This window comes from Verticillium dahliae, genomic scaffold, assembly GCF_000150675.1.
Source record: "Verticillium dahliae VdLs.17 supercont1.1 genomic scaffold, whole genome shotgun sequence".
In the NCBI taxonomy this organism is placed as follows: Eukaryota; Fungi; Ascomycota; class Sordariomycetes; order Glomerellales; family Plectosphaerellaceae; genus Verticillium; species Verticillium dahliae.
In genome coordinates this window covers 317,590-342,176 of record NW_009276921.1, presented here as the reverse complement: position 1 = coordinate 342,176, position 24,587 = coordinate 317,590, and the positions used below count along the sequence as shown (strand labels likewise).

Sequence of the window (24,587 nt, the reverse complement as noted above, 5' to 3'; positions counted from 1 at the left end):
AACCATGGCGGACAGTCAGGCGTAACCTTCATGCTCGAGACAAGGCGTCCAAAAGCCGTGGTAAAAACAGGGCTGTCGATGGATCGACAGGCGGACGAAGAATGCGTGGCTTCGATCGACAGCATGTGTCTATGCGATGCTACGTGTAGGATGGAGGGGGCCTGCCTTGCTATCGGATCGGGCACATGATGCTCCTCGCGTGTTCTGGTGTTGATGTGAAAGTGCTGAAAGTGCTGAAGAGGAGAGGCGGCACGAGGGGGGGTGAGGGGCGTACGAGTGAGAGTACGGAAACAACAGCCAACCTCAGTTCGCACAGGGCAAGGCAACCCCACTCAAAGGTATCCTTAGGTAAGGCGACCCAAGGTCAGTGGCCACCCCGTAGAGTCACGCAAGCTCCTGCCCATGGAGGTGCCCAGCCTCCAGAGGCAGGCGCCAGGCACACTCAAACATGACCCTTGACACCATCATTCGTAATACAATAATAAACCAAGCTCTAGTAGCCTACAACTACCTCGCTGTAGCGATCGCTGTCACGCAGGCCAAATCGGCCAGACGGCAAGCATAATTGTGCACACAGTCCTGTCAGCCAGCCTGCCGTACCAGTAATGGTCCTCGAGACGATCCCTCGTCGCCGACCACGTGTCCGAAAGCAAGAAAGGCAACGCAACGCCGATTCCCAAGGCTCTCGACCCAGAGAGATCCTTGGCCCGCGGTACCAACCTGCGTCCGTAAAACATTTTCCATGTGCTGATACTCATACATCGTCCTCGAGGAACTTGTAGGCAAACTTGAAGTCGGCCTTCCGTCGGTTCATCCTGTCACGTACGTACATGTTAGCTGCTGATCACTGTGGCGACGGGTGGCGGCACGAACCATGTGGATTCGTAGTCAAAGAAACGGTAAGTGCCCTGCTCAAACTCTTCTGTGATACTCTTCGGCTCCTCGTGTCGTTGAAACCAAGTCTGGTATTGCTTGTGGAACCTCCAGCTCTGGTCCTTCAGCGCTTTGGCTGCGAGGTACTGCTGCGGTGTTCCCTGCTTGTAGTAAAACACATAGAAAAGCGTGTCTGGCTCGATGCGTTGGTATAGCCGGGGGTCGTCCAGCAGGGCGAGGGGCTCCTGAGGAAACCCTGTTCCGGTGGCAGGGACCCGCACGTCCGGTCGATATGTTCTAGGGACCTCCGAGTCCAGCGGGTCAGGGCATGTAGCCTGGCTGGTCTGCAGCATGCGCAACGTCGCCGGCGACGACAGGCTCGCAGGCTTCTTGCGCGTCACTTCGAAGGACTCGACGAGATCCTGGAGCGAGGCAGGCAGGTGATAAATGGACTCCTCTTCGTGTTCCTCCTGGGTCGTCTTGCTGTGCGCCGTTCCGTTGGCACGCGCCGTCGTCCGAGCTTCGGCCTCCGCTTGTTCGGCAAGCTTGCGCTGCTGTCGCTTGCTTCGAACAGGCTCCACGGGTTCCACTGCCGTTGCTGCTTTGCTCGCAGCCTTGCTCTTCTCCGCCTTTGCGGGAGCAGGCGTCGCCCGTGTGGTGGCTGTAAGGGCCTCGGTCGCACTGCTCGAAGAGGCGGGTGCCGGCGCCTTGGGTTCCGTCTTCTCCACAGCAGCTGGCTGCGCTGCCGTTGTCGCTGGTGAGCTCGTCGCGCTCGCTGCGCCCGTCTTGGCTTGCACCGTCGACAGCACAACAGGTGACGGCGACATGCCTGGTGGAGGCGGCAATGGTGCGATGCCGATCTTATCGTTCGCAGCAGCCGCAGCAGCCGCAGATGCGTACTTGAGTCCCTCGGCTGGCCTTGCCGGGACGGAAGCTGGCTTCATGACTGGCCCTGAAGACGTACCATTACTAATCGTTGCCAGAGGTGTATGTAAAGTGGCTAAAGCAGGCAGTGGTGATTTCACCTGCGCACTTGGTCGTCGCGCTGATGCCGCTGCAACTTCTGCTACCTGTTTCGCCTTGGCTACAGTCACAGGCTTGACAACCTCGGGTTCTGGCGTCGCCTCTTCTGCCAGTGATGCGTTGTCTTGTGACGAACCCTTGTCCTCCTGCGGCACGCCGAACACGCCTTCTTCCTCGTCCAGGTTGAGTTCGTCGTACATTTCTTCATCTTCGATAAAGTCGTCAGTCAAGCTGTCGGTGACGTAGTAGCGGATCGTTTCCTCCAAGTCGGTCACCTGTTCGGTATCGATGCCCCCGTTCTCGAGTGAGCGCCGGATCAGCTCGAGCTTGCCTTGATGCCACTTATGTCGCTCTATGATGCGGTCAATCTCGGCGATACGATCTGCCTTGGCACCCTGACTCTTCCCCTTCTTCATCGTGGCTTGTATGGATTCGGACTCGGCCTCGAGCGTCTCGATTTGCAGTTCCAACTCGTCCACCTGGTTCCCAAGAAACTCGCCAGCTTCGGCTCTGGCTTGTTCTGCTGGATCGAGCTTCTGAGACGAAGCCAACCCTTCTTTGGAGTAGGCTTTCGTCTTCATGGCCTTTTCAACAGCTTTGAAGCGTTCCATTTGCTATTTTTTTTTTTCGTGTTAGTCAGGGGACATGGCAGCAGCACGCAGACGCCAAAAGGGGGGCCGTCTTGCTGCGCCGGTGTGGGGATGAAGGTGTCGTTGTGTGTGTGACGAACCGTCTCAATCAGCTTGCGATGCTCGAGTAAAGGACCCTTGTCCTTGATGTCGTTGCTTGCGGCCCATGTCTTGATCTGATCTCGCATCCGCTGCAGCTTCTTGATCTCGCGCTTCAGGTTGTCTTCCAACTTCTCTTTTTGGGAGAGGTTATTGGACTGTTCAATCTTCTCGTAGATGGCCTCGAATTCGGCCACGCCTTCTGCCACCTTCTTGAAGCACTTCTCCACTTCTTGCTGCAGTTTTCGTGCTGCCATGATGACTTGTGATCGCGAGATGGAAGCGGGCGTTTGTACAGGGCAGGTATGTCGTCTTCGAGGTGAAAGACTGGATGATCCCGGCTATTGGGAGTCGACGTCGGGAATGTGTTGGCGGCGCCAGGCGCTGGTTCACGTCGTCTAGTAATGCTGTCTGACCCGCACGTTGATCAGATGAGGTGGTGCGAAGAAGCGTCGTGCGTCGTCCCGCGGAGACCAGTGTTGTTGGGGTGTCAATCGTGATTGCGCAGTGTAAAGGAAGTTTGCTTCCCGGGAAGGTTGTTTCGCGAATGGTGATTGACGGAGGAAGGTGCCAGCGTGCTCAGGTACCTCCAGTAGTGCACAGTGCGTCGGAGCCGCTAAACTAGGCGGCGAGTTACAGCACGTGATCGGTTATTATGATGACTTGCAAGAATGCAGGCGCCAGCAGTGCTTCAGTTGGCTGATCATCTACACAGCGATGAAGGAGCAGTTTGAGATCATTGGGTTCATTTGTGTAAACCCTTTGTCTTGAATGCACGTCGGGCTCAAGGAGGAGTTTTCGGCATGTTCACGAGCTCAAGCGACGAGCACCCCTAAAAACTTCAGCGCACCAAGTCATTCTCTCACACGGAGTACATGCAAACAGCTCGCTCAATCGAGTCGGCACGTAGGCACTAAAGTGGGCCGTGAGTGAATGAACTGCGCGGTGTGACAGCCAAGTGACCAGACGACAGGGATGCAAAGCATGACCACCGTGAAATGTGGCATGCTGTGAGCAGTTGTTCAAGTAGGTACCGTCGACGGTCTGATTTTATAGCACGTCTTTTGATTCCTTGGGTGGTTATAGTGTGGACAGGTCCGGCACCTTAGGTTGGGCACCGGGACCTTGGACGGTCTTTCCAAGTGCCTTGTGCCCAAGGGCTTTTGCGTAGTCTTGTGGGGTGAGATACTTTGGTCGTCATCAATCAGCCTAGAGCATTTCCAGCCTTCACGGCGCCCAAGTGTTCGTGCTGTAGCATTATGGGATCCAACTTCTGAACGGCATAATCAATGGAATTGAATTAAGAATGGTATTCAGTGAGCCATCGCTGGGATATCTTCGAAGCCTAGGATTTCGTAAGTCGAGCCAAGTCCACTCCATGTAGGTACCTAGGTAGGTAGTTATCGAGCCGGTTCAGATGGAGCCCCAGTCCAATCACTTGATTTCCATGCACCACCACCATCAACGTTCAAGTACAACCAGAACAACACGTCCAGTGACATAACCAGCCTCCCTCTCTGCCAATATGAAAGGCACGTGTCCTCTTCGCTGCACCCCCAGGGCTCATTACTGACGAGCACCAGCAATCATTCAGCGGGTTTTGTCAGCGTCCGTGACAGTGGACAAGGAGGTCATATCTTCCATAGGAAAGGGAGTTTTAGTCTTTGCGGCAGTGGCTCCTGGTGACACAGAGAGAGAGGCAAAGTCCTTGGCTGCCAAAGTCCTGAAGATGAAGCTTTGGGATGACGACTCAGGCGGCAGAGTGAGGGAGCATTGCAAACTCTGATCTCGAGAGCGATCGCTAACAGGGTCGTCCGACTCCATAGTGGAAGCAGAGCGTCAAAGACATTGAAGGAGAGGTTCTCTGCGGTACGGCCACCTAGAACACGAAAAGGGCATTTACTGACTCACTGACAGTGTCACAATTCACGCTGCTGGCCAAGACGACCAAGGGATCCAAGCCAGACTTTCATGGTGCCCTGGGCGGTGACGAGGCCAGCATATTGTATCACTACTTCTTTCAGGAGGTCCAGAAAGGTTACCTTGCCGACCGAGTCAAAAATGGAAAATTCCAGGCCATGATGGAAGTGGCCTTGGTCAACGATGGGCCGGTAAGTGAACAGATCTATCCAAAGTTCAATATCCTGCCCAAACAGATGCTGAACACCATCACAGGTCACGCTTGAGCTAGCAGCGTCACCTCCACCCCCGCCTGCCAACGCGAAATCGACGTGAAGAGACTGGCGAGCGCCAACATGCTAAGACCATCTACAGAACCAAAGCATGTAAAAAGACGTTCAATAGATGACCTTCGTCGCTCGCCCTGCGGCGCAACGACCAGCCGGCCGACGCAAGGCTCTGGAGGCGAGTGTGAGACCAGCCGATGCCCCGCAGTACCAACCGCGACCCTTAGCTAGAAACTTCCAGAGCGACTGAGCTGCATGCAGGCAAACGTGAACCCCACCTCCACCTTCTCACATCGTCAGAGCTGTGTCTTTTCCATCTTTCTCCCAAGCCAACTAATTCGCGGATCCTCCTCTTCTTCGTTTCCAATTGCTTCAAGCAGCACGATCTAGAGCTTCAGAGAACTACAAAGTCGTCAAACTTGTTCCCACCCTCGCACATATCAACACCAACCGCTCCAGCTACCAATTGAAACCCCCACTACCTGCCACACCACTCTCTACGACACACAATGTCTACCGACGCTGCCCCTCCCGTTGAGGATAAGGAGAAGCGCAGTCGCGTCTTCTTCGACATATCCATTGGTGGCAAGTCTGCTGGCCGTGTGACCTTTGAACTCTATGACGATCTCGTCCCCAAGACCGCCGAAAACTTCCGTGCCCTGTGCACCGGTGAGAAGGGCCTGGGCAAGTCTGGCAAGCCCCTCCACTACAAGGGCTCCATCTTCCACCGCATCATCAAGCAGTTCATGATCCAAGGCGGCGACTTCACCGAAGGCAACGGCACCGGCGGCGAGTCCATTTACGGCGCCAAGTTCGCCGACGAGGCCTTCCCCAAGACTCACGACCGCCCCTTCCTGCTATCCATGGCCAACGCTGGTCCCGGTATGTTGATCCCAGCGTCCCAATGGAGCTCTCACACCGCCGCACGAAGAGTTGAACCGAGCTAACCTCTCGTGATGCCTCCCTCAGACACCAACGGCAGCCAGTTCTTCATCACCACCGTTCCCACACCCCACCTTGACAACAAACACGTCGTCTTTGGCGAGGTCCTCAACGGCAAGTCGATCGTCAGACAGCTCGAGAACCTGCCTACCCAGAACGGCGACAAGCCAGTCAAGGACGCCATCATCGCCGACTGCGGCGTCCTTACGGGCGACGCCGCGCTCGCCGCCGACGCCAAGGCCCCCGACGCCATGGGCGACGTCTACGAGGACTTCCCCGAGGACTGCGCTACGCCCCCCGAGGCCGCCGAGGTCCTCGCCATCGCCACGGCCTGCAAGGACTACGGCAACCGCGCCTTCAAGGCCGGCGATCCCGCCCTCGGCCTCGAAAAGTACCAAAAGGGCATCCGCTACCTGAACGAGGAGCCCGACCTCGAGGCTCTCCCCGAGGCCGACCGCCCCGCCTTCCAGGCCCAGCTCGACGCTCTGCGCTTCGCCCTCAACAACAACTCGGCCCTCCTCGCGCTCAAGCTCGAGACCTTTGACGACGCCCACCGCTTTGCCGACGCGGCCCTCGCCGCCGCCGACAAGCCCGCCGCCACCGTCAAGGACGCCGACCGCGCCAAGGCCCTCTACCGCCGCGGCTTCGCCTCCGTCCGCCTCAAGGACGAGGAGGCCGCCGTCGCTGATCTCGAGGCCGCGCACAAGCTCGTCCCCGGCGATGGCCTCATTCTCAACGAGCTCAACTCGGTCAAGCAGAAGGCTGCTGCGCGCTCCGCCAAGGAGAAGGCCGCCTACAAGAAGTTCTTCGCATGAGTCAGCCTGTGAGCTGCGCGCTGGTGATCTCTCTGCGAAGCGATGCAAGACAGGATGGGGGAGCGGGGAAGCCAGCACTAGACGTTGAGGCAGAATTCTTCAGGTCGCGACGGAGGGGGGCCGGCGCTTCAGCGCTTCGGCGCTTTGCGCGCGTGCCTCGCCGGTTTCTTTCGGATTTGTTTCCTTTTTATTTTTGCTTCACGGAGTATGATTTGATGAGCGGTGGTAAGGATGACAGGCAACCCCGGAGGCCATGACTTTGGAGCGATACCGAGGAAGAATAAAAAAAAGAGAACAGCATTACACGGCAGTCCCCCCCACCCAACTAGATACCTCGATCAAACATGATCCACCCATTGACACGATACTACATCACAACGGGCTACATAGGCATCGGTGACGTGATACTGGTTTGAAATATGGAAGGGTATATATGTATATGAACTGGCCCATGAACTGGGCCCCTCCCCCCGCTATGTCGTTGAATCCTTTTGGCCTATTCCTCCCCTACTCACAAACGCCGGCCGGCTACCCCATGTCATCACCAAAGACCTCTCTCTATCCAGCCGTCATTCAAATGGCCGTGCACTAAATTGACTTTTGTGGAATACCGAGCCCTACCATGGGGTGTCGACATCTGTCCCGTCGCAGCACGTGTGGGCTTGCGTCAGGGTCAAATTCATCTCAGTTGCCGTGATGTTTCGTACGCTCCTGACTCTTCCCGGATCTAGTGGTAGGTGATGCATGTTCTGGCGAGTCGCTCCGCGCAAACGGCTTCATGATCCCGGATAGGATCGTGCGGGTTGATCTGCTACCCCCGTTACGCTTCAGAGTGCCGCCACCGCCGGAGGATATATTTGTCGCAAATGTGACTTCGGATTGGGCAGATGCATGCCTTGGAGGATTCGACATCTCTCGTCCCCGACGATGTTCTTTACTTCGTCGAGATGGTTGAGAGGCGTCGGGGGCCACGTCACTGCCTGCAGATCGAGGTGGGCGAAGGCCGGCGTCGGATCTGTAGCCGTAGCTATCCGGAGATGGCATAGCCTGAGTGGGCGTGCTGCAAGACTGGTTGATCGCATCGAGGGTGCTCTGCTCAAGAACATCGGCAAGCTCCGATACTGGGTGAGGTCCGCCCTCGATGGCCCGATATTCCTCCATCCTGGCGTGGCAGATGTCCGTGCGCCTCTGAAGATCGAGACACATGTCATTGAAGATCAAGACGTCGTCTTCTCCTCCGCCATTGGCGTGTGGTATTTTGGAGCCCAGATTAGCGAACGGGTTGACGTCTGCCCAGAGCTTGATGAGTGCAGCAAAGTTGCGGGCGTGGTCGATGACAAAGGGCAGCGCAGGGAAGCCTTCGCGTGCGTTTGGCGACAGACGGCCGAGGATTGTGATAGGGGTCGAGTAAGATGGTCCCAGAGCAACCTTGTTCCGCTCCACGGAGATGGCGCAGATGGCATCGATATATTCCCTGACCGATTGCCGCTGGGCAGTCAAAAACTTGTTCATAGGCTCCATCCACTCCTCTTTCTTGCCGAACGTCGAGAGGTTGCCCAGTGCCTGGAGAGCCTTCGCAATCAACGTGAACGTTCGTTGCGCCCGCGGCCGGGGATGGTCTCGGAGGAGCCCAAAAAGCTTTGGACTCAAGATTGCCGGACAAATGAACCGGAGGAAGAGGAAGCCAGAAACACTGGTGTAGGTGACTGTCCGTAGCCAGTCGCCATATCGGTCTTCTGCTACAGCGCGGACGTACTTGAGAATCGACCGCAGCTCCGAAGGACATTTCGTAGGCTCCTTTGCAATGCACTGCCAAACCTCGGTGGCTGCCTGTAGCAGGCGGTTCCAATTTTGGGCCAAATCTTCGCCAGGCTTCAGTTTGCTGGGATCCACCTCGCAATTCGGGTTCATCTCGTTGATTTCGCTGATTTTGGCCTGCAGTATGGTCTCAAGGTATTCTTTTCCGGATCGCCTCATGTGAAACTCAAGCGCCTGAGTGAAAAGCGTGTTGCCCCTGAAAAGCAGATTGGCCTCACCAGCGAGCGATTTGCCTGTTTCGCGCACCAGCTGCTCACGGTCGCTTGCAGACTCCAGAGACTCGTTGGACTTGAGGCGGCTGCTGAAACGGTACTTTGTCATCTGCGCTTGGCTACCAACACCGTCTATCTCGTCTTCAACTAGTGTCTGCAGCCAGTCATTCGCCTGGCCCGAGACTTGGAATATGTTGAGGAAAATCTCCGACAATTTCCGTAGCTGGCCAGGGAGGGCATGCGCAATCTGGGTGGTCAGGCCCGATGGGAAGCTATGCAGCAGGTTTGAGAGAGCCTGGTACTCATTTGAATGCAGGACCACGAGCTCTTCGTAGTGGACCTTGACCAGCATGGTCCCTACAATGTGCTGCCGCACATCGAGCACCTCGAACCAGCGCTCAAGATCCTTCCCCGAATCGATGAGATCCAAAGGTATATCGACGGCGCCGCATAGAGCTTCAGACAAGTTTCCAATCTTGGACACATTGGCCGATGGCTGAAGTTGCGGGTACAACATGTCCAGGTTGCCATCGACACGCTTCAAAATGATAGACAAGAAGGGCAGTGCTGCAGGAAGGTCGATGAACTGGTACTCTTCCCTCCAGTATGGATTTTTGGTGCCCGACTTCAGTGGGGTGCGCGCTCGAACCTCTCCATCGAGGATGACCTCTGCAAGATAGTTCCCGACGAGCGGATCGCTTTCAGTCTTGGAGTGGCGGTCGTGCGGGGGCAACTCTGGGGATCCCAGCTTCTGCTTCAACTTTGCCTCAGTGACGCGGACCGTGATGGTCTTCTCTACTCGGAAAATCTCGCCCGGCCAGTCCGCTTCCAAGTCCACAATCTCGAGAACCTGTTCAGTTCCGGGCGAGTCTAGGCGATAGATGTCGGGGAGCGCGAAGGCACGCAGCAGCACAAACCAAACTTCAAAGAGTAAGCGATTCTCGAATGCCATGTAGACCGGGCGGAAGATGGACAACTGTGTCGAAATGGTTGAGTAATGTGGGAATATGGCGATGCAATACTCCTCGTCGAGCACCGACTTATGGAGTTGCTGGATGGCGCACCGCGAAAGTTGTGACAGTTCAACCACGGCAATGACCGAGTCTCCATCATTGGTAGTGAGCCTGATCTCACCGTTCTCCTGAAGCAGGCACGATACAAGCCTCCAGGATATCGTCTGGGACCGCAGATCACGCGTCGACGGCCTCTTCACGATCGCTCGGGGTGATGTCGCCAAGCCCTTGTCCCACAGCCTGACCTGGCCGACTTTGATGAAATTGGTAGACTTGGGGGCGGCGCCATCAGATCCGCGAGATCGCAATGGCGGTCGAACCGACGTTGGTGTCGTATTGGTGCTCCCATTAGACAATTTAACCTTTGGGGGTCTGAGCTGCTGCCAACAAAGCAAGGCGGCCAACCACAAATCCCGCTCATCAGCCAGCGTTGGGTGTATCAGCAGCTCCACTGACACCTGGTTGGGTGACGTGGACAGAATCTGTAGACACCGCCGCTCAGGCTGCGCAAAGTCCATGGGCGTGATTCGGCAGCCTCGAAGGTCTTGTATGAGTGTGTTGTGGAAAGGTCCGTTACGGCCGGAGTCGAACATGAGCGACCCTTTCTCCTCGTCGATATATCCAATGCCATTCTGCCATGGTGATGAGGGGTCTGTCTGGAACTCAATTTCGCCGCGCATGCGACCGCATAGCGTCTTCATGAGAAGAAGGACCTTGTTCGCGTCATCTGTTGGGACCGGTATCGGCAGCGAGTCCACGGAAGGGACGGTTATTTGCGGCGATGTCGGTCGGGAAGACTGGCGCTTGATAAGGCGCCTGCTCGATCCCTTCTTCTCCTTTCCTGTTGTCGTGATTATTTCTGGCGGTCTTGTTTGCGATATGGAGGGGTATCCCATCGACTCGATCGGGAGGGGTGGCGGTGGTCGATTGTCGTCAAAGACAGCTTGCGAGCCAGAGGAAGAGAACGAGCCGACCCGATGGCGTCCCTCTGCAGATGACGCTGCCGCATACTGCTGTCGAAAGGCGCCATCCATGGTATGGGTACGCGGGCGGAAGCTACCGCTCGTTTGTCGCGGGGGTGGCGGGCTCGACGAGTTACTGTCGTAGGACGCGCCGAATGTGTCGTTGAACACGACGCCCTGGCGTCTGGCCATGTCTCCCGGGCGTGGAATGGAGCGCGGGGAGCTCTGAGGCGAGGTGGAGCCGAGTTGCGTTCGGGCGGGGAGAGCTGGGACGGCAGATGCGTGATCGTGGTGATTGTGGGCGTGGTGGGCGTGGGTGTGAGCGTGGGCGTTGGCATGCGCGCTTTCCTCTCGGCTCGAGAACTCGGGCGTCACTGCGCGGATGGTGTTATGGGAGGAGACGGTGGTGCGGAAAGCTGTGCGCAGGTTGCTGGTGGAGAGGCGTTCGAGGCCGCGAGACGGGGTTGGGTCACGGTGTGCGTCGAGAGGGGTGTTCTGGGGCCATTCCAGAGGCGGGGTGGGATTGTGGGTGCCTGGGTTGGTCGGGTGGAAAGGTCGTCCGTCCATGTCTGGAGGCAGAATCGTCATGCCATTGCTTGACGGCATCGGCAGGGCGCGCTGGTGGGAGGTCTCGAACAGATGGTAGTGGTCTGCAGTTCGGAAAGCCGATATTATTCCAGGTTGAAAGGTACCTCGGCCCTGTTTCGCGCGAACTGGAGCATAGTACTAGTCAGAGGACATTCGAGAGGCCGAGTTCGGCTGCGCAAAGGAAGGCTGATCGGGTTTTGGCTCGGTGCTACTTCTGTTTCCCAGAGAGCAGGTGTCGCAAAGCTGACGGCGTCGTTGCAGAGGGTGGACAGAGCCAGCAATGGCGTCGTCGAGGTTGTTGGTGAGGGCGGGCAAAGCGACGCCAGAGAGGAAGTGAGCTGTGGTGGCCTTCTGGTTTTCAAGGTTGGCTGGACGTTTCTCTATCCCCCTCTGGGCAAGGTAGGTAGGCAAGGTGTAGGATGAGAAACAGTTGCCAATGTTGTGATGAAGCCAGCCTGGGTTCCCGTAGGCAATAGACAAACAAGTAAAGCAATGCCTAGGTAGGTAGCTTGGAAGTGGTGTGGTAGGTTGCTCTCGAGTCGCTCGGACCTCGTCTTGGTCGTGCAGAGCAAGGGTGTTGGAGGGGAGGAGGGGAGGGTCGTCCCGGTCCCTAGGCCACGACCTAGGAAGATACTCGCGCGATGCTTAGCAACGCAGATGCAAAACCACCGTGCAATTAGCTAACAAGAGCGGCCTGGTGATGATAAAATGAGTCGGTCAGGACTTCAGCTCGGTCAGTGTTCCGTATGTTCGGGAAGAAATCTTCTGGCATAAGTAGACCTGGAAGAGGAGGTTGAGAGAAATGGACAGGGAGATGGATCCGGTGGCGGCGAGAGCGGTTGAGATCACGGCTGCGGAGGTACTAATGATGGCACCAACAGCGTTAGTCGCCAGTAGCGGTAGCGGTCATGGCATGGCAGCCGGGGAGGGGGCCATGGCAGCACTTCATGATCATGAGCACTAAGGTAAGGCAGCGGCAGGGTACTGCTACGTGCCCGGGATTAGGTAGGTGCGAAAACCTGCCCTGGCTGGTCACTAGAGAGGGGCAGGAGGGGGGGGCGCCTACCTAAGGCACCTCGAGATGTGTGGACGGGCGCCGGCCAGGCCACTCAAGGTCGACAGGGGCGCCTGCCCGACTGTTCGGGCGGGGGTCCCTCGGAATTTGGGGAAGGAAGGAGTAGGCAAATCAGACCAGGCAAGCAGGATGGCCGACACCACCGCAGGAACAGGAAACAATGGAAGAAAAAAAATTGGCACCTCGTCAGGTGGGATGATGTGGATGCAGGGTTACAGCCAAGACTCAGGCCCCCCTCCAAGCCTCCAAAGGTCTCCAGCCTTGGCATCAAGTCCGACAGACTGATCCGTTCCAGAAATACTTGCACTCGGCAGTCGTGCCGTTCAGTCGAACTCAACTGAACTGATACGACAAGTCGACAAAGTGACACGACACTTGCGCTGGCCGCAGCCACGACCAGCCCCAGAAACAGCTGCCAGCTCGCCGTGTTGGAAAAGCACAAGCACAAGCACAAGCACAAGCGCAAGCGCAAGCACACTTCAGCTTCGAGAAGAATGCTTTCTTCTCTTGTTCTCCAAGTCTCATCCGTCGGCTCCATCCCCGGCCCTACCCTTGTTCCCTCGGCCTCCTTACCCAGGCCTCTGGACAACTTGGCGCACCGGACCCTTCACTACCGACTCAGTGCAGGACCCCCAAATGGATGCTACAGTAGATGCCACGATGCCACCCGCCACAATACTCGGTTGAAAAAAAAAAAGATACCTCTGAACAGCATGTCGACGTCGGCTTGCCAGGGACCTATCACTCGCAGCATCAGGGATGATGACTTTCTGCACCGTGGGCCTGGTCTCAGGGGTCAGCAGTGGAGGAGGGTGGAGGCATGTACCAAGAGCCTTCAATATCCTTCGCGGACATGAACTCCGGACAACAGTACATAGCAAACCGAACGGCGATCTTTCTCTTCAATCTAGCACTTCGCCTGGACGCCTCAAAAATCCAGAACGCCGCCGCCGCCCCCTTCCTCTTTCCCGTCACCAGCATGGGGCGTGCCGCGTCAGAGGAAAAACAGCTGAGAAGAAGAAACGCTGCGCACACACACTTCGGGCTTCGTGAGGCCCACCGATCAAGTCACACACGTCAGCCCCACGTCCAAGGACCAGCAGGCCATTGTTGCTCTTCCGAGGAGCAGCTGGCAGAAAGATCCATCATCATGGATAGGTTAGATTGGAGAACCCGAAAGCCGCCATTCCATCGTCCGTCATCCGTTCCGGGGCAGGCAAGTGGCACTTTCTCTACTGATGGCTGAGCCAACTGTACCCCCCTCCCCCCCCGGCACCGGGGGCGATACCAAACCCCCTGGCCATGAGACCTCCAAAACCAGGGCTCGGGAACCGTTCAATCTTTCACTTTCAATCCCCCGGGACCCCATCACACACAGACTCTCGCCCCCGTTCCCACGGGCAAACCTCGCCAGTCATTCCCGATATCCAGCCACCAGGTCACCTCATTCCCTGACCCAGAGAACACCCAAAAGCACATACGGCGCATGCACATCAAGGGCACAGCGCTAGCAAACTAGCAAACTAGCAGCAGGCACGGCTGGGTCACACACAGCTTCCCCCCCATCCATCTGATCCTTCCCCGTCCTCCTTCGTCCCATGCATGCCGCCCCCAGCTTGCTGACGACCAAGACTCGTGTGCCTGAATGACCGCCAGGCACACGAGCCAGGAATTTGGTCTCCGATGTCTCGCCTCTCACCAGCACTGGGGACGGGGGGGCTTCACCGTCGCGTTTTGTCTCATCTGTACAGCTACCCGCCCCATTCACCGTGTGCAAGAGCTATCCGCTTTGTGGATCAGTCCCGTCCTTCGAGCCCTCCAAGTTGAGTGTCTGATCCGACGCCACTGGCAGATCTCACAGTGGGTAAGCTCCTGTCGCCTCATCTCACGATCCTCCTCGTCAAAAAGGTGGTGGGTAACGAAGCACTGCTTGAGACACTTGCTCGCTTCGCTCAGACTGCCGATCGTCTTTAGCAGCAAGCAAGATTCAGATCCACGCCCCGTTGGCGTTCGTCGAGTGAAATAGATCCAGTGTCCCCATGGCGTGAAGATGCGGCTGACGAAATCACCAATGCAAGCTGATGACCGCTTTGCGTGGTGATTTCGGAGTTGCAACCAGAGCAATTTAGCCTGTCATCAAGCGAAACCCCTTGATGCTTACCGTGTAAATCACGACAGTACTTTACAATCACCTAGTCTCGGAACGAGGGAGAAAATAATCATATGCGGAAATGAGTATTGGGGCCGTTCCGATCCTAGTTCAAGACGCCGTAGCATATACCGTACCCTCCGGCCTCCGGGGAAAACCACCGAAATTTGTGAAAGAATAAGAAGAGAAAAAATCGCAGGCCTGATCGCCACATCGGCCATAGCCTCCAATCCCTAGTCTCGCTGGGATTCCAAGTGTCTCCAGCGTCTTTGCAGCCGCGTACGCCTGTTCACAGAAATGAAGAATCAAATCAAGCCAAGGCAGGACATTGCTGCGGAGAAATGAATATTCGCCGCCGTTTGGTATCTCGTATCGAATCGTAATGTGCAACTCTCAAGCATCCCCAAGTTGCAAGGTATGTTTGTTTGTTCATAAGATAAGTCGTAGAAGGGGTTCATGGGGATAATGTGTCTTGTTGACTACAATCATCGTGAGGGTCCTTCTATCGGACTAATCGGAAGGCTGCGAGCGCCGCTCAGGTCACTGCTCGCGGTGCGCCGGAGTGCCTGCGTCATGGTTTCAACATTGAGGTCGCCGTTGCCAGCGTGCTGAGACGGGATGGGGCTGCCGACTGGCTTTCGTTTGGGCGACAATTCGAACCCTTTGATTGAGCCGGGGTTGCTAGTGGGGGGCGAAGTACCGACCTCGCCTGGCGATGACATGGGCGACAAGACAGGCGACGGCGAACGATTGGCAGAGAGGGAAGTGAGTCCGGCGATGGTGACAGAGTCCCGCGAGGCATTGGGCGCACCCGCGTGCTCGGCTTGTACCACGTCCGCAAAGGAGATGAAGCTCAGTCTGCGAACATCGGCATTGTCGAGAGGATTGTAGATTGAGGCGCCGTCTAGCTCCCGGTCCCCGGTAGATCCGAACTCTTCCGCCCAAGATGCCGCCAGCTGCTCCAGCGAGGGCTGAGTGGACTGAGGACCGCCAGTTACCGTGACCGAGGCAGGCAGGTGTTGGGCATGCGTGATGATCTCGACACTATCAGGGTCAAGGCGGGTATCGGTGATGGCTTCCGACGAAGCATCGAGAACGGGCGGAATGTGGTTCTCGGTTCGAATATGCGAGGGAATGGCAGCATTGGCGGGGGACTGCGGAAGGATCTCCATGGTATCGACGTCACGCTCAAAAATCTGCGAGCCAGCTGGAGATGCTAACCTCGGCGAGCTGGAGAGACCCCGACCAGGAGAGACTGGGGCGGCGAATGCTTGGTCGGTAGGGGCTGTAGACACCGCTGATCGAGTGGTGGTTGTGGACATGTTTGACGTTTCGCTACGTAGAGCGGGTGGGATGGTGCCAGCAGTAGCCTTCTCAGATGCGCCGAGCTGTTCCTTCTTCTTCTTGCCAAAACTGAATAATGATCTCTTCCTGGTTCCGTCGTCTTTTTGATTGGTGTCCAGCTGAGCGTCGACCCGTGGTGTTGCATCGCTTTCGTTGCCCGTCCTGCTCGTCAACCGAGGAGTCGCATTAACTTTCCCCTGTTGGTCGATGGATTGCGTCGTGTCGGTATATAGGCTCATTTTGTCAATCGGACTTTTGATCGCTCGAGTGGAAAAGGACGAAGCGGCAAGGAGGTTTCGGCCTGGTTTCGTCAGGGTCAGCTGGTTTATAAGTCAAAACTCTACAGGTGCGCCAGGGCGCCCCAGCATTGGGGTCGTCGAGCGGCTAGTGGGAGGCATGGAAAGAAAGAGAGATGGTATGGGTAGGCAGGGGTGTATCGGGCAATACAGCTAACAGCCCCATGGCGAAGCGAATAGCCGTAGGCGCATGATCGGACGAGTGCTCTGGGCGCTGGACTGAGACGCTGAGCGCATTCAAATGAAAACTTACACGAGAGCACGACGAGATGGTACGTGAGCTTGGGCGGTCGTTGTGATGGATGTGGCAGTGAGGTCTTGCAGTGAGTTGGTCTTGGCGGCAGTGGTGGTAGGGGCTCAGACCAGGTGAAGGACTTTGGGAGAGCGGGAGAGGTAGAGGCGGTCCAGTCTCGTATCCACGGGGATCTCGTTACTCTTATTGCTGAGGACGGGATGCAATGCAGGAGAAAGCGCGTGCAGAGGAGGACAGAAGGGGGCAGAAGCGCATTACCATGGCCAAAGTATCAACGCAAGGAGCCCGAGGGAAGAGGAGCGTGTGACGCAACAAGGCAGGCACTTGGGCACCTCCATACGGGTGGTGGGCACGACCGGGCCGTGACTGGTTGGAGGGAGGCAAGTTGGCCAGGATGGCCCATGGCCAGCCAAACCTGGCACCAGCACCTACAGGTGACCTCGAGCGGGGTAGCGATGCAGCGGAGCGATAAGGTACCCTTGAAGTATCGAGACCGATTCTCGTGTCGGCAACAGGGCACACAGCACTCCTCCTTCGACCATGATCAGCGCCAAGGGGGGACCAGGAAAGTGCTTGTCTGGTCACGCCTGGTCATCCGCGGCATGAACGTCCAATGTTTGACGCTTCCTGCGCCAGGCAGGCCCCACGGCCACGCCGCCGTCAGGGCGTCAGCGCGCGCGTTTTGCTGTAAGTGACCTGGCATGTCCTGTCAGGCACCTCGACCAGGTCCTCCCTTGAGCGCTTGGTGCCTTGTGCTAGCAAGCGATCTGGAGCTTGCATCTTGCTTCTGCTCCCACCTAAATTTTGACCTTCAGAGCCAGGTCTCAGGCAGACCGAGCTTTGTCTGTGATTCATGCAGACTTCTGCGCATCCCACCAGACTGTCACTGCCTTGCCTTGCCATCAATTCGGTCAGCCGGTCCGTCTAGGTTCCTCCATTGCCTCAATGCGGAACCCCTCCTCTAGAAAATAACTCGCAGGCCTGTTGAGAGGCCACATCGAAGCCGCAAGTGCCAGCCAACTTCCGTGACGCCGCAAGCATTGCAGCATCCTGGCGCAACTGGAAAGAAACGAGAAACCCACAGAAACGAGTTGGAATGCATTAAATGGCACCGGCCCTCTCTTCCTGCTGGTTATCTTCAGGGAACCCAACAGGAGACGGTCGACCCTGAATTCAAGGGTCGTCTTGGCCGGCCCTCCCGCTGCAGATCACCTCACCCTGCCAATATCGCTGCCGATGACGCAGCCTGATTGGGCTACCTTGTTTGGCCCCATCCGCATAATCAATGCCATCGCTTGCGCAAGCAGCTGCGAGTACCCAGGGCCCAGAATAGATACGGACAATCTTCACTTTTTCGAGAAGCGGTTCCCGTTGGAAACAAGCAACGGCGTCACTAGCATTTTCACGGCCTCCTTCGAGCATCGAGACACACACACACGTCGAGGGCAACGCGTCCCAGCTCCCTAGCTCAGACGATCTAATACCGACCGAGATGAAGCTCAGGACGGCGGGGTCAAGCTTTTAACGTTCAGGTGGAGGGAGCCCCACCACGGCTCGATACTACGGCTCGATGCAGGCGCCCGGACCACGGCCAGGACAGTTGGGTTTCTTTCCAGCACAGCCGCACGTGATCTACGCTTACCTAACCGAATTCGTGTGGAGCTCGAAAAACTTCAGTCGACTCCCAGTCGATCTCGAGAGCTCTCCGAAGCCACACGCGACAGCCCGTGACCGTGGACGACAATTAGGCCTACGCATCACCGCCTCAATCGGCGTGACCTTTTGTACCAATATTCATCAGGGCATTGATTCCCATTCCCGGCAGCAATCGATATTCCTCCATCGACCCGCTACCCACTCTCCCTCCAGCACTACTCTCTCCCTCATTTCAGGGGCCCACGCCGTACGACACACACCACGACGATGGAGGCACGCACCCTCGCCCGGCCAGCAGCGAGCCTGCTCACGACGACGCTCTCCCCTGCCGGTACCGTCGCCCGCCGCTCGCACCAGACCTGGTCGCGCACAAAACGCGCCCTCAACATCGCGCCCCACCCGTCCTTTGCTCCCGCCGAGGGCGGCGACACCATCATCTTCAACCCGCCGGCCGCCGAGCCATCCATCTACCACACCCCCTACAAGTTCCTCCCCAAGTCCGACCCGCGCCGCAAGCACGCCGACCTCTCCTCCCTCTTCGCCGCTCCCTCCTCCCGCGCCGCCGCCGCCGCCAAGCTGCCGCCCGCGCTCAACGTCCGCTCCCGCAACCCCCGGTACCACCTCAACAAGGACGACGTCGCCGAGATCCGTCGCCTGCGCGCCGAGGACCCCGTCCAGTGGAGCGTCAACCGCCTGGCGCAAAAGTTTGACTGCTCCGAGGTCTTCATCACCATCTGCACCCCCGCCCCGCGGGAGCACACCGAGAGGCTCGAGAGGAAGCTCGACGCCGTCAAGAACCGGTGGGGTGCCATCCGGACCAAGGCGAGGACCGAGAGGACGAAGCGGAAGGACATGCTGTTCCGCGGCGAGCTATAATGACGAGGGAATCACAGAAAGAGAGAGAGAGAGATAGCCAACAGGAAGGCGTGCCTGGTCTGGTACTCGGTGGCGGAAAAGGCTGCCCACGGCTGTTTTGTCCGAGGTTGTCAAGCTGTATCACCACTCACGGCCACTCCATAGAGGAAGGGGGAGGAATGAGAGAAAGAGAGAGGCAAGAGAAGAAAGGCCTGTAAGATAGGACGGAGCTCGAAGCGGAAGAGCCTTTGTTCCATATGTGCCTTTATGGCAATTTGTGTCAGCTATTACTACCTACTGTGGTGAGAAGGACGTCTCATCATCATGTACTCGTATTACTTTTGAACTCCGCATAGAATCAGCCAACACATTACCGTATCCAACAAACCAACCAAACTCCCTTTGAGCAACGCCACATCGGAATGCTTCAAAACTAGGAAGCGAAGTCTCTGGCTCGTGTTTTGCCCGGCGCCGGGGGAGCAGCGGCGGGAAGCGGTCCCGGAATCGCTATGCCACGGGGCCCGACATCAAACCCGTCGCCTGGCCCGACTTGGCTGCCATCTTCTCACTTTTGCTGGGGATCACCCGGTAGCACCAGCCGCAGAAGCTCCGCACCTGATGGCTGCGCTCCCTGTTCATGATCTTGCGTTTGGACTTCTCGTCTTCCCACTCAGGGACACAAGCACCCACCCGTACCATCCGGACGAGCTTCTTCTTCACCACCCCGCCGATGCCCTCGATCTCGTGTCGCTCATAGCCTGGCCCCAGCTGCAGTGGTGACGGCGTCCGTTGGCGCTCATGAGAGCTGACGCTGCTGCTGCTGTCCTGGCGGTGTAAGAACGATCCGGGTGTGCCAGGCGGAGTAATCGTTTCTAGCGAAGATTCGCGGGCATCTTCGGCATCGCAATCTGTCTCTTGCTCAACCTCCTTGGCTGCGACGCAGTCGCTTTCCCGACCGCATATGACGCCTCGATCGCCGTCTCCAATGCCCGTTCCAAGTCCGCCCAGGACTTCGCCGTAGTGACTACGCCATTTCCAGACACTGCGATGCATCAGCATGGAACATGAGAAAATTTCAGCTGTCGACTTACCAATTGTAGTCCGAATCAGAAGCGCGGATGCCTTTGCCACAGGGCTGGCACAGCCATACACCGGCATTCTCATCACACTGGCAGAGTTCTCGTTGAACTTCGTCCGCCTCCTGAGGTGTATCGGGGTCGACTGGTGGACCCAGTAAAGCCCCGATTGGCGCATCGACACACGATGTGCAGAGTCGCCTGTGACGCTCAGCGGCAGCAGCGGCACCAGGTCGCTTGATGGTGCAGTTCTGCCAGGATCGTCAGCGTGTTCCTCAGCTTAGCATGTATGTGCCACGTTCGGGAAGATCAAACGTACTCTGCAAACTGGGACGCCGCATAACCTGCACTCGCTCACCAAGTCGCGAGCACATTGACCGCTCTTGCCATTGTATGGAAGGTAAGAACCGGCACGCAGAGAACGGGGGTCTGTTTCGAAGTAGTGGTTGCCGGCTCTGGCACGGAAACGCAGAGTCGACTCAGGGTCGACCGGCTCTTCACTGTTGATGCAGCGTATCGTTGCCTTCAGTAAACTAGAGCGGTATTGAATCAAGCCCTCGTGTATGAGGTAGGAGGTGCGGGAAAGGCTATCGAGAGTGTTGAGGTCGATGTGCTGCACCACGGATTCGACGATGCTAAGGATGCCATGTCAGATTGAATCCGATAAGAAACTGATCAAAAGCACGCTGTGCATAGCGTGACGAAGTAGACTTACGGATATTGTCCAAAGGCTCGAGTAATGCAGTTTTGGAAGATCGACCTTGTACTCGGTTCATGCAGGTCGTCATCCATGATGAGTCTGGGCGCATTAGGTTTTGCGACCGAGACACGCCGGGGAGCAGGTGTCTGGAAGGTCAACTCGACGTTCTCGTCTTCGAGATCAACAATGACAACCATCTTGAGAGCAGCTTTTATAGTGTGGCTGGCAGTATCTTTTCAATCGTCGATATCGAGGTTGGGGCAGGTACACCTGGCGGTCAGACAAAGACGATAAATCGCCTGCTGCAGGGGCAAGTTGTGAATGTGCTCGGAAGTAACGGTTGAACAGAAGGAGGAAGAACAGAGGGTCTGAAGTCTCAATGGTGTATGGTCATTTCCCCAGGGCCCATTGAAGAGAGGAATGTGCAGAGACTCGAGTTCGCGAGACGAGTTTGAACGAAAGGGGTGGTTGACGCGATCGAGAAACCCGAGTGACCGACAGTTATGGGGGTAGGCGCGGGGTCAGAACGCGCGTTGAGATGCGGAAGATCGATGCAGAGAAAGAGGCAGGGACGCAAGGCACCTGATGATTGGTGAGGGGGAAAAGACTTTGTGCAGCATGCAGTCAAGCCGAGAACGTTGGGGATGTATGGGAAGTGACGAGTTGATAGGATCGGGAAGGAGGAACGGAATGTCACTTGTCCATTGAAGCTCACGCATGGAAGCACCCGTGACGATAGATAGCCCAGATGGTGACATAACTGTCGCGCACCTGCAAGCCACTGCTAAGGCTACTACAGGTTAGCTGCAGAGGCAGGCTCGACCCACAGACCCGCCCCCAAGCGCATGGCGAAGCTGGCAAGGCAGGTGACACTGGTAGCTCCTACTCCGGCGACGGCAGGCGGGGGGCTTGGGGAAGGTGGATCGCGTGGGCCTGTCCACATGCGGCCGAGCCGTCGCCGCATCTCGGAAACACCCTCGGAGACGTCGGGGCGGGGCCCAAAGGTCTACACCGCTGTCGCCAAAGATTTTCGAGCTGTCATCGCGGCCGTTTAGCGCATGCCATTGTTGGGGGTGGCTTGCTGACTATATGACTCGGCTGGGTCCCCGGAAATGAGCTCATGATTCGGAGCCCGACTTTCGGAGACTGGCGACGGCACGGCCAGCCCCATGCAGGTGACCGGCAGGGCTCCGCCCGAGTTTTTTGGGTGGCGGAGCTCCGAGCCCGGCTCGGAGCGGAGTTGCTCAACCGTTCCTGACCTGAAATTAAGGTTCATCTTGCAAGATGACGATCGTGCCGTCTTCTGTGAGGCTGGCAGCCTCGTGGGCGAGCTGCAAGCGTGTTGACTGAGAATGGGCAATGAATGTCATTCTAGCTTAACGTGCTGGCCGAGTGGCACTTATATCAGAATCCGCCATCTGGCTGGCTTCCGTGAGGACAGAATGACAGCCTCGAGGATCGCGTCACTTTTCGAGTACCACACAGAACCAATCAGAGGTGCGAAGACGTTTGACTTCCTGACAAATGTTCAGACCCTTAGATGTTCCGTACTATCTATCGTGCACGCTACACGGCACTGTTCATCCCGAAAGTGCAGTCGAGTAACGAAGTAATGAGTTTTAGCCGACGTGCGCGACGGAATGAACGGCCTAAGGCCCTTTACGTCTGGTTCGAGCACGGCGCCCTACAGTTGAGGGCACGGGGAGGGGAAGGCTACCGAACACGTACAGGACTCATGTTCGTGCATGTCATGCGCAGAATTGAGCTGGAGAGGTCGGCAGCCTGGCCAAGTCTGCTTCCAAACGGACCCCAGGAGATGGTTATTCTCAAGACTCTCGGGATCATTTACACAGAGAACCAAGTATTAGGTCGGTTGGTGCACGGGACAACCTGTGACTCGATGCGACATACTGAGTGTCAAGAGAGCCTAAGCCGCCCCCTTTTCAGATGATGCAGTGGAAAAGGGTGGGTTATAGGGTGGCCAGAAGCCGATTCGAAACCACTGGCAAGGCGAGTGGGGACCTCCTCACCAACAATGAACAGGACAAGGCTCGATGAATGCGTGGGCTTGGCTGGTGGTGGGTCACAACGACGACGATGTCGCTGTCTGGCGGGCTTGCAGGTTACCTACCTCACCGCGTCTCAGGGACATGAGCTCAGATGACATGCCTGCCAAGGTGGTATTGTGTGCATATTGCGATGAAAAGTACGATACTCAACGCCAAGTATGGAGCTGGAAGTAGAGCTGCTTCTCGCTGCCCATCACTTGTCGTCTGATAGTTTGCAGGATGATGGCTCCTGTAATCACAGGCCGGCACTGCCACACTCCACACTCTGGATTGGCCGATGTCAAAGAGTTGATGGGCACCAGGACTTTCTCGCGACCAGTCGATCATTATCATAGAACCCATGGTGATAACCATGACACGGCAATTGCATGCCTGCCCCGAAAATCAATTGAATACTTACTTGTCGATCAATAAGCGGAGGCGCCTCGAGGACTGGCCGGGACAGGGGCACAGCGGCTGTGACAGGTGAATAATCTCAAACAGAGGCGCTGGGATACCGTCGCGAGGGTGGCTTGGGTGGTTGTCGAGGTGAAGAGAGAGGGGGGTATTGGATGCGTTTCGCTGGTAACGAAGAGGAGGGGCCAAAGGTGGGTAGGGGAGGGTGACATGTAAGAGAAGGATTCTAGGCGCACTTGGCCCTGTGTGACGGAACGGTTTGTCGTCTGTAGTGGTTGCCGTCACCGTCACGTCTGACGCTGCGGAGGCCCCGAGAAGCGAGGCCCCATTGGCCCCCCAGGCTCAAACGTGAGGCTCCATCCCCAAACGCGTTATGTCAGCAGGACACAACCCTTGATTGGCGTAAATTCACCGGCGGTCCCGTGATGCCGATCTCATACCCTTGCGATAATCATGCTCCTCGTCGACCTGACCTCCTTGACGACTCCTCAACTCCACCATGGACCTGCTTCACGATGTGGCTGCTTGACCCACCTCACCTCAACCGCTCAACTTTGCCCAGCTCTCCTCTGTTTTGCATTCTGCAAACCTCTGCTGACGTGTTTGCTCACACAGAATTGCGACTGGATGGATCCCTGGCTATCCTCCCGTGCCCTCGTTCTGTCACAGCCCCCATGTTTCTCGCGCCTTTCTCCAGAAACGTCGAAGTGTCTTGACCTTTCTGCTCGTCGTCTGAGCCCTCTGCTCGTCGTCTGAGATCGCGTTGGACATGTTCTTCTTCTGCTCCTTCAACGCTGGAGCTCAATGGACTACGGATCCTCATGTGCTTTGCTTGACCTGGGCCGAGAGGCCACCACACTTGAAGTGCCCAGCAGCCCTGACAGTAACATTCTTGGCGTGCTCGACTGCTCTGACCTGATGTCTATCGGACCCGATCAACAAGGCTGGAGTTGCCATCCCAGGCGCCATCGATGGATGTGCGGCACATCATCCCAGTTTCCACCGTGGCGCAGCTTCGTCTGAAGAAACAGGACAGAACCAGGCTTGCCAGGACATGGGCAGAGACACGCTCAGCCTGGAGGATCCCAGCCTCTTACCATCCCTCTTTAGGTCCCACCATCCGTTCAGACGCTCTTTTCTGGGCAACATGGCCGCCGTCGGAACACGCGATTAAGCTTATGGTATCCCCCCTCCCCCTGGGACAAGTCTGGTTCGGCTTGCTCTCCACGGGATGTGTCTCATGATCGACCGCCCTGCAAAGCTTGGCGATGCATGAGCAAGTCCCGCACAGCAGACTGGTCAGGGGCTGAGCTATTTGGTCCAAAGTCATAGGATGAAGTGAGGCTCTTGACGTCTTGATCTTTTGCCTTATTTAGATGACAGCGCCTCGCCCTCTTTCATCACGACTCGTTGCAGCCTCAGCCTCACTGCTCTCTCTCTCTTTCTCGCTCTCTCTTCGCCATCCTTTCCGGGTGTTCTTTTTCCATTCTTTCCCTTCCCTACTGCATCTTGTCGTCTCTTCTCGGTGCCAGGACACCTCGCTCCTCCAGTGGAGCTT

The 24,587-nt window shown here is 56.9% G+C and overlaps 7 protein-coding genes across 7 annotated transcripts; 3 read left to right on the top strand and 4 right to left on the bottom strand.

The window, feature by feature from the left end:
- Window positions 1-469: 469 nt before the first annotated feature.
- VDAG_00097 (CCR4-NOT transcription complex subunit 3) lies at window positions 470-3,083 on the bottom strand. Its single transcript, XM_009651474.1, has 3 exons — window positions 2,627-3,083; window positions 874-2,510; window positions 470-815 (listed from the first exon to the last, which is right to left on the bottom strand). The coding sequence occupies exons 1-3, from the start codon at window positions 2,879-2,881 to the stop codon at window positions 755-757; spliced, it is 1,953 nt and encodes a 650-aa protein (XP_009649769.1). The 5' UTR covers window positions 2,882-3,083; the 3' UTR covers window positions 470-754.
- A 1,026-nt stretch (window positions 3,084-4,109) lies between these two features.
- Window positions 4,110-4,957, top strand: VDAG_00096 (D-tyrosyl-tRNA(Tyr) deacylase). Its single transcript, XM_009651473.1, has 5 exons — window positions 4,110-4,156; window positions 4,208-4,386; window positions 4,451-4,493; window positions 4,542-4,735; window positions 4,800-4,957. The coding sequence occupies exons 1-5, from the start codon at window positions 4,150-4,152 to the stop codon at window positions 4,857-4,859; spliced, it is 483 nt and encodes a 160-aa protein (XP_009649768.1). The 5' UTR covers window positions 4,110-4,149; the 3' UTR covers window positions 4,860-4,957.
- A 362-nt stretch (window positions 4,958-5,319) lies between these two features.
- On the top strand, window positions 5,320-6,567 carry VDAG_00095 (41 kDa peptidyl-prolyl cis-trans isomerase; the record flags this gene model as incomplete). The annotated part of the gene is made up of 2 exons (XM_009651472.1): window positions 5,320-5,692; window positions 5,780-6,567. The coding sequence occupies 2 exons, from the start codon at window positions 5,320-5,322 to the stop codon at window positions 6,565-6,567; spliced, it is 1,161 nt and encodes a 386-aa protein (XP_009649767.1).
- A 684-nt stretch (window positions 6,568-7,251) lies between these two features.
- Window positions 7,252-11,139, bottom strand: VDAG_00094 (ras GTPase-activating protein; the record flags this gene model as incomplete). Its single annotated transcript, XM_009651471.1, has 1 exon — window positions 7,252-11,139. The coding sequence occupies one exon, from the start codon at window positions 11,137-11,139 to the stop codon at window positions 7,252-7,254; it is 3,888 nt and encodes a 1,295-aa protein (XP_009649766.1).
- A 3,730-nt stretch (window positions 11,140-14,869) lies between these two features.
- On the bottom strand, window positions 14,870-15,967 carry VDAG_00093 (uncharacterized protein; the record flags this gene model as incomplete). Its single annotated transcript, XM_009651470.1, has 1 exon — window positions 14,870-15,967. The coding sequence occupies one exon, from the start codon at window positions 15,965-15,967 to the stop codon at window positions 14,870-14,872; it is 1,098 nt and encodes a 365-aa protein (XP_009649765.1).
- Window positions 15,968-18,200: 2,233 nt separating this feature from the next.
- VDAG_00092 (uncharacterized protein) lies at window positions 18,201-18,809 on the top strand (the record flags this gene model as incomplete). The annotated part of the gene is made up of 1 exon (XM_009651469.1): window positions 18,201-18,809. One exon carries the CDS (start codon window positions 18,201-18,203, stop codon window positions 18,807-18,809), a length of 609 nt encoding a protein of 202 aa, XP_009649764.1.
- A 486-nt stretch (window positions 18,810-19,295) lies between these two features.
- Window positions 19,296-21,281, bottom strand: VDAG_00091 (uncharacterized protein; the record flags this gene model as incomplete). The annotated part of the gene is made up of 4 exons (XM_009651468.1): window positions 20,580-21,281; window positions 20,184-20,499; window positions 19,880-20,115; window positions 19,296-19,830 (listed from the first exon to the last, which is right to left on the bottom strand). Exons 1-4 carry the CDS (start codon window positions 20,759-20,761, stop codon window positions 19,296-19,298), a joined length of 1,269 nt encoding a protein of 422 aa, XP_009649763.1. The 5' UTR covers window positions 20,762-21,281.
- Between the last annotated feature and the right edge of the window lie 3,306 nt (window positions 21,282-24,587).

Excerpts from the sequence above, each read along its gene's own strand:
- VDAG_00097 (XM_009651474.1), bottom strand. The coding sequence starts at position 2,881 with ATGGCAGCACGAAAACTGCAGCAAGAAGTGGAGAAGTGCTTCAAGAAG. Across the intron at positions 2,511-2,626 it reads ATCGCAAGCTGATTGAGACG|CAAATGGAACGCTTCAAAGC; the intron begins GTTCGTCACACA and ends AAAAAAAAATAG. Across the intron at positions 816-873 it reads TTTGACTACGAATCCACATG|GATGAACCGACGGAAGGCCG; the intron begins GTTCGTGCCGCC and ends CGTACGTGACAG.
- VDAG_00096 (XM_009651473.1), top strand. Across the intron at positions 4,494-4,541 it reads TGAAGGAGAGGTTCTCTGCG|TGTCACAATTCACGCTGCTG; the intron begins GTACGGCCACCT and ends ACTCACTGACAG. Across the intron at positions 4,736-4,799 it reads CCTTGGTCAACGATGGGCCG|GTCACGCTTGAGCTAGCAGC; the intron begins GTAAGTGAACAG and ends ACACCATCACAG.